Raw genomic sequence first — 18,188 nt, 5'->3', positions numbered from 1 at the left:
TAGATAGATTATTATTATTGGATCAAGAAAAATTGAATTGACACATACATGTATATAAAATTATTTTATATTTAGATGGAAATGGTGTAATCAAGCACCAAAGTTTACGAGACTCTTAAACTGCACCAAAGTTTATATATATATAGGATGGGTAGTGATAAAATGAAAACTCATATATTGTACAAACTCTAAACTTTTTCAACATAATATCAACATGATGTCAACACAGTATAAAATTTTCAAATTTTGATGTCAACACAATATCAATACAATGTCAACACAATTTCAACACAACATCAACCGTTGACATTGTGTTGACATTTTTTGTTGCTATTATTTCATGATCTGTTGATATTTTCTAACGGTCCAGATCATAGTTTGGAGTTTGTACAATATTTAGAGTTTGCATTTGATCACATCCCTATATAGGATTGTGATCAATTGAAATTTTTTATGCTAATTGAGAAATGAGATGCAATATCAGTCACTCATTTTTATTAAATGAGTGGTCCAGATTTTTCCACATGAAAAATATCTTTAGATTAATTAATTATGAAAGGGTAGAATGGTAATATCATGATACATTTTATTCAATAAATATTTTTTTTAATTTTTAATTTATTTTATTAAATTTTTTTTAATTTTAAAAAAAAATTATTTTTTTTAATTTTTTTTTTAATTTTTTTAATTTTTCAACTACATATACAATTCATGTCAACTACACACATATAATGTCAACTATGTGTACAATCCATGTCAACCACACACACAATTCATGTCAACTACACACATATAATGTCAACTATGTGTGCAATCCATGTCAACTACTTATACAATTCATGTCAACTACACAATATAATGTCAACTACATGTACAATTCATGTCAAAAAGTATTTATTGAATAAAGTTGTTGACGTTTGATGTGTAGTTGACATGAATTATATATGTAGTTGACATGGATTGTACATGTAGTTGACAAAAAAAATGGAATTTATTTTAAAAAAATAAAATAAATTAAAATAAATTAAAATAAATCAAATAAAAAAGTATTTATTGAATAAAGTTGTTGACATTTGATGTGCAGGCTATTACGATAATATCCCTAGTTGACATAAATTACATGCTGTTGACATTTCACAAATATTCTGAATGAGTGGCTGAGCTTGCATCTCAATTCTCGATTAGGTTCAAAAATTTCAACCTAATAAGACCCTATATATATATATATAGGGTCTATTTACTTCTTAATCTCATCCATTAAATTAGAGTAGTGGACGGTCAAGATCAATCTTGTTTAATGCATCCTGTTTTGCATTATTGGGACTATTTTGTGCATTATAAGGGCATAATAGTAATCATATAATGGCTGGAAAACGTTTCAAAATGGAAGGTCCAATAATTAAGCAGGATTTTCTTAGTCCTTCCATCTTCTCACTCTCTCTCTCACTCCATCCCATCAAACCACAATCAAACAATCTCTCCCCTCATTCAAACCGCTTAAAACCCTAGCCGCCTCCCAAAAAACGATAGAAACCACCGCGACAAGCATTAATCTCCGTCGAAAGAGGCTCCGTTCGGCAATTCGGAGTCACAGAAGTCAGGGGTCTGTTCGCTCGATCCGTGGGAAGTCGATTCTCGCCGCAGTATTCAACGTTGGTCGCCGATTAACACAGTCAACGGTGGGTATAAAAAACTTGTAAAAGTGGTTTTTGGTCATTTTATGGAGTATTGCACAAATCTGTGTGGGTTAATTTTGATGAAAAAACTAAAATTAGTAACTTTTGAACTAGGGTTCTTTCCATTATTTATTGTTTTTAGTTTTTTCCTGAGTTATATTTGGTTTATGTTCGATTATGCTTGGGATTATATGTTCGATTTTTGTGGTTTGTTTTTGGTTTCTGGAAAGTTTCGATTGTGTGTTTATTTGTGTTGTCAATACTGTCGATTTCTGTTTTTTTGGCTGATTATTGAGTTATGTCTCTGATTTTGGTCGATGTGGATGAACGAATATCACTGATTTCGTTGGTGTGTATTACAAAGCATCAATGACGAAGAGAGGCAGACCCGACAGCAGTCAACCAACACCGGCTGAAGGTTTTGTAATTATTTCCCCTGTTTTGATGCATTATTCGTTGTCTTTACCACATTATTGATTAGTAGTGTTGCATTTGTGCCATTTATTCATGGATTAATTATGCATTATTGGCATTATTGTGTGTTTCATGAATTGTTTTGACTATGAAACGATTGAGTCACTATTAGAGGAAGCGTTATTTGTTGGCTGTGTGACATTATTGACTGTTGGCTGTGTGTTGACGTATGCGGTAGTGTGCGTGTAAGCTGAAGCGAATATTGCTCTCTTTGATGCATTTCCTGCAGTAACCACTGATATATGATGCATTATGTATGCTTTGTTGTACATTATTGTCCACATTATTGCATTTGATTTGTGTATCATTGGAAAATTTTTGTTGGATGTATGTGAGGAGGGTCTTGACATTAGCACATTTTTGTTTCTGTTTAATTGTTGCATTATTGGGATTGTGGTGAACATTAGTCATGTCTTTGGTAATGGCTATTTTCTGGTTTGTTAAGATATCATAGATGCACATTATTAGTGTTGATTTTATGCATTACTGTGAACTGTATGTACATTATTATAACATCAGCTTTGTACATTATACAGTTATGTTTATGCATTAATGCAATAAGTTACTGTTATTTTTTTCCAGCATCGAAGCAGCCAAGGATGGCTATAGACGAGTCAGTGGATGATGTTCTTCCACTTGCAATTGCACAAAACTTCAGCTTCGTGAAGTGGGTCGAGAATTATGGGATCGAGTGATCGGCTGGAGGGTGTTTGGAAACGATTTTTATTTTGTTATGAACTTCATGTTTTTTTTTATAACTCATGGTGGAATGGGGATTAGACGATTTGTAGCGGGGGAAGAACATATATTATGATGCAACTGTTGCAAGACTTTAAATATTTGGAACAATATATATTATGCTGTCAATAGCACCAAAACTTAATAATGTAAATTATGTACAAACTAATGTAGAACAACAGTAGTGAATATCATAATATTGTTAAAAAAACTCAATATATTTTGTGCCGGGAGCTATGCCATCATGGTCTTGCAAAAAGTAATGTATGTAAGTCAATAAATAATGTAATTAATATGTGTAGTAATGAACTTTACTCGAATAATAATGCACAGTGAGTTAACTGCGTATGAACAATAATGTACTACTTCTCCAATGATAATGGATATTAACATTTGAACAATGCATGACTTTTTACATTACTGTAATTATGGTTTCGAATAATGCCCTTTGTTTTCTAATGAGGGTACTACAACCGAGCCCCATGGATTGCTAAACCCAAAGGGCATGAATTCAATTTCCTTTTAGCATTGTTCTCTTCAATCTGTGCATAATTCACTGATCCGTGCACATTATTAGATACTATTGGTACATTATTTACTATATCAAATCTTAAATGCATTAAAAAATAAAATTTAATTCATGTTGTGGTGATATAACCAAACCCCATGGGTTGTCAAATCCAATGAGAATGATTCAAACTCTATGCTCTCTGTGAGTGGGTACTACAACCTAGCCCCATGAATTATTAAACCCAAAGAACATAAATTCAATTTCCTTTCAACATTATTCTCTTCAATTTGTGCATTACTCACTCCTTTGAAACATTGAAACTGCCGCTGTTAATGATACTCCCTCGGTCAATACACAATAAAGATGGAACATAATAATATGGCGATTACAAATATTGTAACTAATGTAACCGCTAATTCCATGAAATTATATACTCCTATTATATGTACATTGTGTCATTCCAAGCTGAATGATATTGTGCTTATGGCAATAAATTTCAATTACTCCTATTATTTTAACGTATAAAGAAGCTTTAGCATGTAGCAATGATAAATTTACATTAAATTATTTTTAACACAAATCTTAATAATGAGCAGTTACAATTTTATGGTGAGTTTACCTTTTTTAAGGAAAATTGTTTAATTAAAATTTATTTTTAAAAATGCTTATATTAGAAGAGTTCACAATTCACCTTTTATAATTGGTTAAATTAATGCTCAAAACTCATGTGTGGATTGAAAACTTCCAGAAAGTTTTGTAATGTTTTACTCTCTCCGTCCCGCTTTAGCAGTTCCATTGACTTTTCTGCCATCTTTTTGTAAAAATAATAAAAAATAGTTAAAGATGAGAAATAGTAAATTAAGAGAGAGACTAATATAGAGAAGAGTCTTATCTACAATATTATTGTCTCTCTTACTTTACCATTTCTCCACTTTAACTATTTTTTATCATTTTTACAAAAAGAGGGTAGAAAAGTCAATGGGACTGCTAAAGCGGAACGGAGGGAGTATTACCTAAAAGTATTCAAAATAAAAAATTGTAATGTAACATTAACTTAAATTTATTTAAAAAAAATGGTTAAATTAGGTGCTCAAAACTCATGTTTTATTATAGATAGTACTGTGTCAACAATTCATATTTTTCAATATGTATGTTAGTTGGTAAAAGTATAACTAAGCTTAAGTGCATAACTAGAGAACTCGAATTTAGTTCATTGTAAGAACGATTTTAGTTCACTACAAGAGTGATTTAGTTCAACCGTTCTCATTACAATCACATTCTATTGTAGAACCAATATATAAAATGAACACTCCACTAAATTTTTCAATCGCACTTTTCTTCACATTTCTTAAAACGCGCCGAGTCAAAGTGGGATTTTAAATTGTGGACTACTAAAATCTAAAATACAGATGCCTTTTTGGGTTCTAAAAAGAATTGAAGAAATAAGTGAAGGACTTTATTCGTGATTAAAGTTTACGTCCAGGATCAGTGGATCACTGGTGACATTTCCCCCGAGATCGCATTATTCAAACAAAATAATTCAGACACTATCTTGTTAATGGAGAAGGAAATTGAAACTGCAAATCTCAACTTTATCAGCATTCACACTTACAAATTAATGATTACAATAACTTCCTGTGATTCTAGTTAATCTAATTAAGAATGGGTCAACTATTTCCCTTGTTAAAAACCAATCTAGATAGAATTTTCATTAAAAAAAAAGAGACGGAGAAATGGTGAGCACTAAAACCGCAGTTGTGATCCAAAGATCTATCCCTTCACCTGCCGCTGAGGTTGAAGCAGTTAAAACTATTGAGTCCATGCTCGTTAACCTTGACCGTCAATCCATTCACATTCTAGATTTTGATAAGTATGCATTGTTTTTATTTTTGCTTTTTTTTTTGTTTTATATTGCATGCAGTGTGCATTGTGTGTGTTTCTCCATTTGTTGTTCTTTCTCTCCTGCAGCCTGCATATGTTTTTCGATCAATTCATTGCGTGAACACTGTCGATTTTTCACCAATTTTTAATGTGTGTTTTCACATAACCTACTATCTTTAGTGTGTGTTAAGTGTGTTTTGTTGGTTGCATGTGTGTATTTTAGCTTTGTCTCTAAAGAAATTCAAGAATGTGGAATAATAATATCTCAGGGGTGATCCCACCATGTACGAGGCCTATTGGAAATCAATTGGCCAAGACTTCAAAGTCACCATCTCAGCTTCCGAAGCCCTAAGCTACTTCGTCAATCCCAATAGTATCAGTTGGTTTATGCTACCTAAACTCGAGCAAGAAATCAGGAGTCTTCACAATTTGGTGGGAAACGCCCTCGTCGAAGATCGCCACATCGTGGTGGGGAACGGCTCAAGCCAGCTCATCCAAGCCGCGCTTTATGCCCTCGCAGACCCCCTCGACCCCCCAAGCCCCATTAGCGTTGTGTCCGCGGCTCCCTTCTACTCCGTGAGTCTTAAAATCCTTATGCATTGACATGTTTCATATTACTAGCTATTGTTTGGATCTAATTAACTAAGTCATTTGTTTGTTGTAGTGCTATGCACAAATAGCTGACTATGTTAAATCTGGGTTGTTCAAGTGGGGTGGTGATGCTCATGCTTACCACCATGATGATCAACCTTACATAGAGATGGTCACTTCCCCAAACAATCCTGATAGAGAACTAAGGGGACCTGTAGTAAATAAGGCCAAAGGCATGCTTGTTCATGACCTTGCCTACTATTGGCCTCAGTATACAGCCATCACAGCGCCTGCTGATCACGACGCCATGCTCTTTACCATCTCCAAATGCACTGGACACGCAGGCTCGCGAATCGGGTAGAGGAAGTGTCCTTGTTGATGATGTGTTTTTATGTGTGCTTGGTTTCATTTTCTTTTTTTGGTGTATGTGAGTGAAGATGGGCGATAGTGAAAGACCTGGATGTGGCGAAGCGGATGGTGAAGTTCATAGAGATCAGCACCATTGGGGTGTCCAAGGAAGCTCAACTTAGAGCTATCAGCATCTTGGAGATGATCTCCACCAACAGCTACAATTGTTCCACTAATTTCTTCAAGTTGGAGCAGTTTGTCATGGCTGAACGCTGGAAGAAACTAAGAGAAGCTCTCCATGGAACTGATGTCTTGCAGGTCCCTAGCTTCCCTCTTCAACTCTGTAACTTCAAAAGAGACTTGTTTCATTGCACTCCAGGTCGACTAGTGATTTTTTGACTTTCAACTTTCGCATTGGTGAACGATATTGTTTGACATTTTCCGTTTTGAACAGCTTACGCGTGGATGAAGGCCCAAGAGGGCATCAATTTGGAAGAGGTGATGAAGGAGGAGAGCATTCGAGTACGTGGAGGCAAGACTTTTGGTTGCCCCGACAACTATGCTAGGCTTAGTATGCTAGGCAGAGATAATGACTTTGAAATGTTCTTGAAGAGGCTTTCAACTATTCTTAAACGTCTAGCTCATTGAACCCTTTGTTTATCACTGGCATCTCCTTCAGCCATGTGGTGTAGTGCAATCTCGGTACTTAATTTCATGTTTGTAATTGACAAAATAATTGGTTTTGTACTCGTCTGTCTCAGCAATGACTAGTGCATAATATTTGCGTGATTCGGCCGTCCTCTAGATACAATTTAATATTACTCATGCACATCACATATTCAATGAATTGCACCAATAGTATTTCCTCCGTTCCATGTTAATATTTGCGTGACTCGGCCGTCCTCTAGATACAATTTAATACTACTGGCGTGTGGGAGCTTTCATTTCTTAGGCACAAGTGTGAGGCCTTGGGAGATGGGCTCCTGTCAGGACAGTGGATTGAAGGCATCCTCTCTAACGGGCCACTGTGTACCCTGATTGAACCCCCTCACAAACTTTCGGGCCGGGGTGTGGGGGCGCCAGGGTGAACGCATCACCTTTTTGCTACAAGAGTCCTTTTTCTATTTTGGAAAGTTCCAAGTTAATTGAGTCATTTCTATTTTTGGCAAAAAAAGATAATTCTCCATTTTACTTTATTTTCTCCTCATTTCACTTACTTTATTTTCTCCTACTTTCTCCACCATCCATTTAACACACTATTCTTAAACTCCGCATAAAAAAGAAATGCCTCAGTTATCACAATTTTGCTTTCATAGTACGTACTACTTGGTAGAATATCACAATGAAATCGAAAGTACTAACGAAAAAGTTTGATGTCATATATGCATTCCAAACTATGGAATCTCACGCAATAGTACCTCCATCAACAAATGAGTGATATTAATTGAAAAAAATCAAAGCTTTACCCCAAATAAAATTTGGAGAAGATAAAACATACTTTATACCTAGGAAATTTGTGAGATGTACTCCCTCCGTCCCGCTTTAGAAGTCCTAAGAACATACATAAGGTGCATGACATGAAATGATCCTACATGGAGTATGCATTCTTTTTTTGAGGTTCCATTTAGATAACTTTATTCCTTTAAACTTATGGATCTCTAAATTTTTATAGACTTTAAAAGAAATTGGTAATTTATTTGGAAGATAGATTATTGAGCTCATACATTAATTAAGTAAGGAGGATAAGGTATTAATTAATCATAAGATTAATTATTTAAAAGCTTCAAACAATTCAAGCAACATTGACCCAAAATTAAGAGACGGGGTCCATTTCCTCACTTAGACTTCAAAGCCCAAATTTCGTCTTTCTTCTAACTGTTCGGCCCATACTAGAAAATTAAGAGACCATACTACTACTCCTATTAAATTATTTAGCCCAAAGGAGGCCCAAATCCTAGTCAAAGAAACCCTAATAAAAATACTCCAGGTCAGATTTTTGGGCAAAAGGGCGCCTCCTTCTTCCTCCTTCACCTCACGTCCTCACTCTCTCTCTCTCTCTACTGCCGCGCCGGCCATGGCGTCGCTGGCAAGGACGCCAGACGGCCTACCTGCCTCTAGTCTCTCTCTCAAACTCTCCATCCAACCGTCCCCCTATCTCGCGGCTTCTCCCTCTCTCTCGGCTTCACTCTCGGCCGGCGGCATTCGGCCTCCGATGCCGTTGCCGGTTGCTATTCCAGGTACATCTTCTTCTCCCTCTCATCTTCTTCTCCTTTTATTGCGCACGTCACAACACATCCCACATCTCTCTCTCCCCCTCCCTTCCTTTTGAAACTAGGTGGCGGGGTGCCGTCGGGCTTGCCGGCATGCGCGAGACTAGCCGCTGTGACACTTTGGCTGTTGGGCAGTGACCGCACTCGAGCAACGGTGGCGTACGGGGCAGCGGCTTCGTGAGCAGGTGAAAGGCGCGCGTGCGTGGCTGCCGGAAACGACAGCAGCGGCGTGCGTGTGTGTGTGGCTGCCGAGAGGGCAGCAAGGTGTGTGTGGGTGCGTGGCTGTCGGAGACAGCAGCAGCGGCTGCCCGGAAGTGGTGGTGGCTTCCTCAAGTCTAATCTACGCTCTCGTCTTAAGGTTTCAAACTTAACATGATCTTCTTGGTTATTATGTGTTATGCCTTGTTATCTTTGAAAAAGAAGAAATATAATGGCTTTAACAAGAGTAATTGACATGAAATTTGCTTTTTCTTCAAAGTTGGTTCAAGAGGGAGAGCCGTTTTAATGTATGAGAAGAGTATTGCAAGAGTATTGACTAGGAGTCATATGTTCAAAGTTTATGATGAGCATGAACTCGTGAGAGAAGTTTGGTCTATTGATATTGATAAGGATGAGAATAATTGGAAAGAAATTTACTATCATGGTGTGCTGAAATAAGTAAAATGTGATGTAATAAAACTATGAAATCAAAACGGTTTAAAGATAAATACTTTGATGAATAGAGAAAAGAAAGGTAGTGTTTAGAAACATCCATTTGGAAAGTCAATCACTTTGAGATAAACATTGTTTCGGTGATTTTGGTGGTGGAACAAAAGAGTGATGAAAGGAGGTGTAGCATTATATATAGGGAAATGGATCATATGGTTTTACATGGATAATTCTATGTTTCATGGGAGTAAATTATTATTCAAGAGTTAGAGACCTTTTACTAAATGGGGCAAGTTGTCTTGTCAATCATCTCTCTTGCCTAAAATGGCAAGAATATTATGTCTTGTCGCTTAAAAAGACATGAGCCGTCGTTTGATAAGCGTGTATGATGTGATGTGATTTCGTCGATCGTCTTGTTTTGATTTAACATGCTTCTTATCCTTTTGTGTAGGTATCGGGGTCCAAAAAGTGACTATAGAGCAAGATCCGGAGGGCATGGAGAGTATTTTTTTTTAGTTTTACTCTAATGTTTAACTTGATGTAGAACGTGTACGAACTTTTATTTGAAGCTCGGTCTTCACAAACGGACTTTTATTGGGGAAACTACGTCTATTTTAATAATACTATTTTCATTCACTTAATCAAAATTTATTTCGCTATGATTAACTCATAACAAGAAGTAAAAGAAATTAGGCGCCAAATCTATATATGTATGCCCTCCGTCCCAAGGAAGATGACCCATTCCTTGGGCAATATGGGATTTTATGCAATTTTATTTTGTGTGTTAAGTGGAGAGAGTAAAGTAAGAAAGAGAATAAAGTAGAGATAAAGTGATTTCCATTTTAAGTAATGAGTCACTTGATTAGGACAAACCAAAAAGAAAAGTGGATCATTTTCAATGAGACGGAGGGAGTATATAATAATAGGTTGATTTCTTAAAGTCTTAAAATAATAGGGCGGAGTGTTACAATTAAATTGACGTATGATTGCCAGTGTTAAATGTCGAGAAAGTAATAAAATTATGATGGATTCATTGAATTGTAATTGTACCATGATTGATGGACTAATGATAGACACTATTGAATTAAAAATCTCATTTCTTCATTTTTATTATCTAGGTATATTAGATACTCACTGTTCCCATTGTTGAACTTCTGCATACATTATTATTTTTCTAAATTTAAATTATAAATATTCTTGATCATTATTTTGCGTTTTTTAAAAATCTAACCTTATGTTTTTTAGATAATCAAGGGTGGACTTATAGGAGCATATTAGTAATTTAACATATCTATTAGTTAAAAAAATATTTTAAAAATATATTATACAGTTTATACACATTTAAATATTGCTCCAACCAAAGTGAAGAATGTATGAATAGACAACGAAACATTGGAGATGAGTGTGCGAATTTGTGGAGAAAAAGATGAATATTTATGGAGTTTTTGAACTTGGGGGTCAAAAGTGAGGAAAAACGGAGCTCAAATTGCGTCTTTCGGCATTTTCAGCAGACCGCTAACTCCATTGGTGTGGAGTAATGGGGATCCTTGGAACCTCAAACTATTTTCCATTTTATGTATACTAAATACTAATATTATTTGTTGATTATCATTAGCTGACCAGTAATTTATTAGTTAATTTATTTATGAATAGTTAGTTTATACTATATTTTCACTTTACTAATTTTTATTTACTTCTCCGTCTATACAATATATAAAAGGGGAGTTTTGGGGTATCTAGGGAAATAAGAAGAGTTTTGGGGTATTTAGAGAAATGCCCTTTTGATATAGATATTACTATTATTTAAATATAACTGTTTTTTTTTGTTGACGTATTAAATCGGAGAGTGGAGTGGTGGGAGGCTATTCCTGATGTTAATGTTGAACATCTTTAAGTGAGAATGAGGATGGATTCGTATTGGGAGGTGGTTAATAGGAGGATGGTGGAAAGTCTGGTGTTTGCACTTGCTGTTTAGTGTACAGAGGATCGTGGACAAGGAGATCATCGATGAGGTGATGGGGCCGCAAGGGAATAGGCTCGAGAGGAGGCGCCATCGCTGTCAGAGAAGAGGAGCAAGTTAGTTGCATAGCAGCATTGCCTTGCTCAAGCAGTCAAAGGATATCGTTGCTACGATGATGGATAACATTTCTGCCTAACTTCACTACCTCTGCTTATTTAGCCTCATTTCAGCTCTAAGTTTGTTTTGAATCATGCATCTAATATGTTACATACGTCTTTTTATTTAGCAGTCACTTTCTTTTCTCTCTTTTGTAATTGTGGCTTTATATATGGAGTTTGTTTTCTAGATATTTAAATCATTCAAATTATTAAATTCATGGTTTTAGCTAGAGTAAATAGTGCAATACAAATAAAAGTGAAAACAATCAGCACAAGCACAATACATAAAAAGAAGTACCTGTATATACTTTCATGGGTCTCATCTTATGCTTTGCTCTATAGATTTGTGCATTGCAAATCTATTTTATTTCTTATTTTATTGTATTTTTAGGTGAGACGGATGTCTTTAAAGATGACAAATTAGCTTCCTACTCCATGATTTAATGTTCAAATATTATATTATGTGATTTGTTTCAAATTTATTACACTAATTGCTCATGTTTAAATTTATGCTGTCAAATTTATTAATCTGATATTAAGCTGTGCATAGCACATGCGTGATACTAGTTTGTATAAATATTAAGTAACGATGTTCATAATTTAAAATAAAAATAATAGTAATATTTTAGCTCAATTAAGTAAGGAACAGAAATGATGAATTGAGTGCTATTTTCATTAAATATTTAATTTACAACATCATAATTCATAGGCAATTAAACAAACACAGCGTTTGATTGCTACAGATTGGAGTGGAAAACACTTGTATATCCATCCGGTTCTAACAGAACGTCCAATTCCCCCTGCTTAAATAATGCATGTACAAAATGCATCCATCTTGAACTACTTACAGGCTAACATTCAAGCTTTTAAAAAATTGAAATGGATGATGAATTTGATACGAGAAGAAGATGGACGAGCTTTCCATCGCGTCCCAAGATTCCGCCCAACTATCTTTCTTGTCTCAAGAAATCTAATGGTGCGTGTCTAAAGGAAGTAAGATAACTGCTTCTTCTTCCTTGAGCCCCCTTCTCCGTATAGCTCGTTCCATTGCTTTAGCTCGCCCATTATGGCTCCCTCCGAGGCAAAACTTGCAGCAACCTACATTGCCCACCAAAATATGTTCTGTAAGAATAAGTGGTACAGTGCAGCTACAATCGAACTTAAACATCTTTCGTCGATGTATGACCTACTGACCTACATTCAAGAGTTACGAAGGATGTTAGAAAAGGAATACCTGATTCTTTGCTTGCCTCAAGTCTTCCATGTTTAAGGCCCTTAAAGAAATTACTTTTTCTTCTTTACTTTCATCTGATGTTGAAGATGCATCTTCAGAGCTTTCACCTTCTTTCTCTGTCTGTTTCTTTGCCTGAAATAGGAAAAGTGATCAACACCGCAAGTTATATCTTGTGAAAGAATGTAAAAGATAGTAACCAAAATCCAAGTTTTAGTATTACCATATCCTTCTCTCTCTCTTGTTGTATGAGTTCTCTCACGGGGCGGTAAGCTGCTGTCACACACAGATTCTGCTTGCCATAGTGATTACACAAGTCAGAGTCAGATTAATCATAATCAAAGTTGACCGACGTTGTAAATAAACCATTCAAACCTTGAGATCACTTCCACTATATCCTTCTGTCATTGTTGCAAGTTCTTTAAAGTCTAGAGCTTCCGCCTTTTCTTTTGACAGCAGTGTTTTCAAGATCTTTTCTCTGTTCTCGGTAGAAGGCAGATCAACCATGATTCTGTTTGAAATAAACCAAAAACAAGCATTATGTGTGGAGATCTTTCAAACAAACAGTAGACTTCTGCGAGTGCCTATTACCACGGAACTAGAATGATAAATATTATGTACCTGCGCTCAAAACGCCTAATGATGGCTTCATCTAGGTCGAAAGGTCTGTTTGTTGCTGCAAGAACAAGAATCCGCTCTCCAGGTTTTGTTAATAGCCCGTCCCAGTGTGTCATGAACTCATTTTTAATTTTTCGCATTGCCTCATGCTCGCCTACTCTTGTCCGCTGCCCAAGCATACTATCGACCTCATCTACAAAAATGATTGTGGGAGAAACCTTTGCTGCAAGTGTGAAAAGAGCTCGGACATTCTTCTCATCTTCTCCGAACCATTTTGAAGTGATGGTTGACATTGATACATTTATGAAGCTAGCCCCGGCCTCATTGGCAATGGCCTTGGCAAGCATTGTTTTTCCAGTACCAGGAGGACCAAAGAGTAATATGCCTCGGCAAGGCTTCAGAAGCCCACCGTTAAAGAGGTCTGGCCTTCTGAGAGGAAGCATAACCAGCTCCTGAAGTGATTCTTTAGTCTCGTCTAGAGCCCCAATATCTGCAAATGTCACTCCAATCTCACTCGCGGGGATGACTTCTGGCCTGATGCGTTTCTCAAATTCATTGTCCGGAGGAATTTCCTGGATTATATAGAGAGAGTCAATCAAGACTGAAAGAAAAAGTGTGTAGCTATATCATCGGAACAGAAGGTAGCACAAGAAAGGGCCTTTTCGACCATTTTATATGAAGAATCCAGGCATCAACGTTTCAATCCAAGTATAGTTCTGGATTGGATTGGTAAATGCAGGACTTACTGGCTTTGATGTTGATGCATTATCGCCATCTGCCTTTGTTGAAGTCGGCTTTTCTGTCTCGTTCTTGTTCCCGGATTTTGTTTCAAACTTTGACCCAGGTTTTGATACACCACTCTCTTTTGCTTTGGGATCCTAGTATTGATTCAAACAAGAAAATTAAGTAGAACAGCGGTGGTGTGCCAGGAAAGGAAAGAAAAAATTAAAGCTAGATTGTTGGAACTTGAAACAAACCTTGCAACCTTCAGCATTAGTCTCCATCTTAAGGGTATCTTTGCTACCACTTTTACCCTCTTGGAATATGCTTAATCCGTGGCACAAACTTCACCAAAATACATTCAAGTTTAGAGATTAACAGTTGCACCGTGAGTGCGATATATGAAAATAAGAAGAAACAATATTAAACGAAAGAAAGAATGACTTGGTATGTACCTCTTAGATGATATGACAAGCTTCCCGTTACGATACTCTGGATCCTTATTATTCATCAAATGATATGATAGAGCAGAAACGACAATTTCCTCGATGAAGTGACTCAGGATCATTGTGTCAGCATGGCATATTGCTGCGAGATCATCACACTCGATATCATTTGCTGCAAGTACCTCAGCAATGTGATTCTTGTTGTCCTGAAACTGCATCTTTCTCATATCCTCTTCCAGTTGACTATTCCAGCTGACAAGAGTATTTTCATCTTCCGGTGGACTGATGTCAATGTTGTAAGGAAATAAAATACTTAGTTTCTCATCTACTTCACCCGAAGTGTCATCAAGACCCAACATCCGAGAACCAAGAACTAAAATGGATCCTGTTAATTTCTTCAACATCCTGTCGAATAATTTGTATAGTCTTGGGGATTGTAAAAAAAGTCTCTCAACATCCCGGATGTAAAGAATGATGCTATTTGTTTGAGAAACCGAAACCAACACCTGAAAGCCACAATTTACTTTATTAATATCATAGAGAATCTACAAGGCCTGACCATCAGCACAATTAAGGACACTATAGTAAGAAAATCAAAATAAATCTGCACTTATGTGATGAACATTCATATGAATCGTCATAATGATGCCATTACCTTATACAGCGACTGCAGGAGAACTTTCTCATCAAAAGGCCAGCTGCTAACGCGCTTGGAACGAGCTGAAAAAGTGAAAAAAATTCAATAGATGCATATTATTTCTTTCTCCAAGGATATACACGGTGCAAACTTTGTCTCAAAACAAAAGCACGTTTACAGTAGGTCACACTGGGTAGTGGAAACCTTGACTATCAGGATATGGAGCATTAACTTTATCTCATTCATGATTAAAAGTAGGAAGGCAATCAGATACAATTGAAGAAAACATATGCAAAACCTGGATTTGAAGAGGATGAGAGGGTGCTTATGCTACTCATATCTGAAGAGACCGAAGAACTTCTGCAAGGCCTTAGGGAGTTGCTGACTCCTTCAGAATTCCTAAATGAAGCAGTCTTAACACATAAAGCCTTTCAATGCATATTGACACTTTAAACTTATGAAAAGAAACTAGCTAAGCATACTTTAATGTAAATTATGAGAAATGTCAATTCAACATTGAGAACAAGTTTGATTTCCAGCTTATCAAAAAACGATGTGAAATGTGTTTCTCTCTCTATGAAAATTTCTGGCTTGTTGATTGATAAGGGGAGCCAGTGTTTCAAATGCCCAAATGGCTATGAAACTTATTTTTTCAACTCTTGTGTATAAAAACAACTATTAAGTGAAATGGATAGAGAACATGCTATCTCCATACCTTGTTGTGGCATCCAGCACACTTCTTTGCCCAGATGATGTGCCTTCATTAAAATTTTATAAAAGCCTCATTAAAAATTGGCTTAAATAGATTGAGAGAAATTGAACATATACTATACCCATATAATTTTATAATAACACTCTCTGGATTGACAGCCAAGCATAAAGTGAGAGAGAAAGCTCAAACATTCTTTTCTGATATCAGGCAGGTTTAAATTATGTCGTTTCTTTAAATTCTAAAAGGTAGAGTATCCTACTACATGTTGTCAAAACATAATCGAGAGTTCCAACAAAGGATGGCCAGTTATTTGGTTACAAGAATATCCCATTCAGTTCGAACTTTCTCCCTTTGCACTCACTTTAGATCTCTTGGAAAAAAAGCATGCTGGGAGATGCATTTTGAGTGGGGTTGGCCAATGAGTGGTCGATTAAAATGGAATTACACTTAGATGAGGTGTCAGAAAACACAAATGTGATGCCCCTTTGTTATAACAACACATTTTGTTATACTACCATTTTTGAACTGTAGATGTCTTTTTCATATAGAAAGTGCCTAGTTAGTGATGTCCAATCAAGTTTCTTTTGCTGTACAATTTCTAAACTTCAAAAAGCTATTCAAGCATAGCCTATAATATCAAACTTTGAGCTTGTAAACAGTTAAATTCACCTCCATAGGTGCACAATTCTGGCTTAAGAGATGCCGGGGAGGAAAGGAGGTTTGTTAGACTAAATTTTCAAATCCCTAATATATTCAGTAGATAACACAAGTTAAGCATCAAATTTATGTAAGGTGGCATACACAGAAGTGGAGAAATATGATGCGGTTTATGTAACTATACCTCTGTCTTTCGGGGGAAGAGCAGAGAAGGAACCTAGAAAACTGGACATTCTTTCCAAAGTCGTTTCTGAGATAGACCTTGGTAGAGACTACAGCATAAAGAAAAGGAAAATTAATGTACTCTTCATTGTATGCAAGTTGGTTTATTTTAAGTCGCAAAAAACGATATCATGATTCATGAAGTGAAAATAGCGCTTACAGAGTCTTTCTTTATGATGTTATACTTGCCCTGCATCTGTAACCATGAACACCATGTAAATGAAACAAATAAGCACGGAACTACATAGTTTTATAAAAAGAGATGATGACAACAAAGGCACCAACCTTCAATGAAAACTCATGTAAATCCAGTAATAGCAACTTTGCCTCAAAATGCTGCGCCAGAGCCCTGGCAAGTGCTTGCTGGTATGACTCTAACAGAATGGAACAAATATGATAAGAGTAATCAGAAAGAAATTGTAAATGAACAATTAGCTATGTGTTCGGTTATGTAATGAAAAATACCTGCTGGCCCAGAAAGCAATATAGCCCTGCTGACTGGCGAAAGAGTACGAGCGTGCTTAGATACATCTAAGTGTTTTAGATGAACATACGCTGCACTTGTCAACGCTATACGTGTCGGCTCACTGGGAAAGCAATAAAAAAGTAGAGAAAGTATGTTAATCCTTAGATAAATCTCATTCAACTTAGTATCTAAGTGTTGAATCTGTCTATGAGAACAGTAGTTTTACACATTGAGGCATTTTGCATGGAATCAATGGAATAAGCTGTAAAGATACTAAACCTTACACATCAATTTACTAAACACAAACAATTATCACAATTCCCAGCAAAAACAACAATAAGGCACAATATGAATCTCACATTTTTCGCTCAAAAACAAAATAATCAGATCAATATGGTTGCAATTAATCATTGGTAGCCATTAACAAAAAAATCACACAAAAAGAAGAAGACGAAATCCGCTTACTCCCCCTTTCTGCCTCAAATAATCACCTGACATAATACGGAAATTCCTCAAAGGAAACCCCGCTCTCCTTGCCATCAACAACTACTCTAAGAAGCTCCGTCTCAATCTGCTGAGCGGAGACGCCGTCCGCCGCGGCGCAGGTGGCATTCGCCGTCCATCTCCCGACGGTCGAGCCGGACACCAATCCCAGCCCCACACCTACCCCAACCCCCACTCCCAATGCCGACAGAATCACGTGCTTCTGCTCCATCACCTCATCACCGCGCGCGACGCACAACGAAAAATCCTCCCCGCGAAGATCTGCTGGTGAAAATAGGGGCGGATTCTCGTTGATATTTGCAATTGATGATTTATCGAGATGGTGAAATGTGAATTCGTTGATTCTGTTTGGTTTTGTTTTTAGTTAAGAGGAAATGATGAGCAGGAGAGAGCTGGTGGGGGCTGTATATATTGGCGTGCAAAGCCTCACTGTGAGAAAATGGAGTAGTGAAGGAGAGAGAGAGAGGACTGGCTTGACTTGTATTTTACCTACAATTTTGGAAAGAGGTTTAATCACACTTCTAAAATTGAGTCTACATATCTAATTAATATCAAATCCACATCTGTACATAATGTGAAAGTACATTATTGATTTCAGTGAAAAATCTGTTGAATTACATCAAAATCATCTTCTTTCTTCATAAAGAAGATTTTTATGTACAATTCTAGACTGTGATTAATGAGATATGTGAAAAAGTAGGGATGATAACCATTTAAATC

The 18,188-nt window shown here is 36.4% G+C and overlaps 2 protein-coding genes and 1 long non-coding RNA gene across 3 annotated transcripts; 2 read left to right on the top strand and 1 right to left on the bottom strand.

Annotated features, from left to right (window-relative positions):
- The first annotated feature begins 5,258 nt into the window (after positions 1 to 5,258).
- Positions 5,259 to 6,867, top strand: LOC148930011 (tryptophan aminotransferase-related protein 2-like). Its single transcript, XM_089068523.1, has 5 exons — positions 5,259 to 5,269; positions 5,550 to 5,856; positions 5,945 to 6,228; positions 6,309 to 6,598; positions 6,674 to 6,867. Exons 2-5 carry the CDS (start codon positions 5,563 to 5,565, stop codon positions 6,865 to 6,867), a joined length of 1,062 nt encoding a protein of 353 aa, XP_088924649.1. The 5' UTR covers positions 5,259 to 5,269; positions 5,550 to 5,562.
- Positions 6,868 to 8,207: 1,340 nt separating this feature from the next.
- On the top strand, positions 8,208 to 9,758 carry LOC148930010 (uncharacterized). Its single transcript, XR_016136889.1, has 3 exons — positions 8,208 to 8,456; positions 8,555 to 8,847; positions 9,589 to 9,758. It is a non-coding gene; the product is annotated as an uncharacterized LOC148930010 (long non-coding RNA).
- Positions 9,759 to 11,907: 2,149 nt separating this feature from the next.
- Positions 11,908 to 17,960, bottom strand: LOC125214749 (P-loop containing nucleoside triphosphate hydrolases superfamily protein). Its single transcript, XM_048115885.2, has 16 exons — positions 17,456 to 17,960; positions 16,964 to 17,085; positions 16,784 to 16,872; positions 16,659 to 16,694; positions 16,461 to 16,548; positions 15,623 to 15,665; positions 15,206 to 15,306; positions 14,926 to 14,990; positions 14,280 to 14,776; positions 14,082 to 14,169; positions 13,851 to 13,982; positions 13,108 to 13,676; positions 12,862 to 12,997; positions 12,710 to 12,778; positions 12,490 to 12,621; positions 11,908 to 12,353 (listed from the first exon to the last, which is right to left on the bottom strand). Exons 1-16 carry the CDS (start codon positions 17,677 to 17,679, stop codon positions 12,240 to 12,242), a joined length of 2,505 nt encoding a protein of 834 aa, XP_047971842.1. The 5' UTR covers positions 17,680 to 17,960; the 3' UTR covers positions 11,908 to 12,239.
- Between the last annotated feature and the right edge of the window lie 228 nt (positions 17,961 to 18,188).

Source organism: Salvia hispanica, chromosome 3 (genome assembly GCF_029641045.1).
Source record: "Salvia hispanica isolate PSC_SH4W2 chromosome 3, Shi_PSC_v1, whole genome shotgun sequence".
Taxonomy (NCBI): Eukaryota; Viridiplantae; Streptophyta; class Magnoliopsida; order Lamiales; family Lamiaceae; genus Salvia; species Salvia hispanica.
The sequence above is the reverse complement of the archived record's forward strand: the minus strand, read 5'-3'. Positions and strand labels throughout refer to the sequence as shown.

Coding starts and splice junctions, on each gene's coding strand:
- LOC148930011 (XM_089068523.1), top strand. CDS start 5,563: ATGTACGAGGCCTATTGGAAATCAATTGGCCAAGACTTCAAAGTCACC. Junction 6,229..6,308: donor CACGCAGGCTCGCGAATCGG/GTAGAGGAAGTG, acceptor ATGTGAGTGAAG/ATGGGCGATAGTGAAAGACC. Junction 6,599..6,673: donor CTTGTTTCATTGCACTCCAG/GTCGACTAGTGA, acceptor CGTTTTGAACAG/CTTACGCGTGGATGAAGGCC.
- LOC125214749 (XM_048115885.2), bottom strand. CDS start 17,679: ATGGAGCAGAAGCACGTGATTCTGTCGGCATTGGGAGTGGGGGTTGGG. Junction 16,695..16,783: donor TACATGAGTTTTCATTGAAG/GTTGGTGCCTTT, acceptor TCATGGTTACAG/ATGCAGGGCAAGTATAACAT. Junction 15,307..15,622: donor GTGCTGGATGCCACAACAAG/GTATGGAGATAG, acceptor TGCTTCATTTAG/GAATTCTGAAGGAGTCAGCA.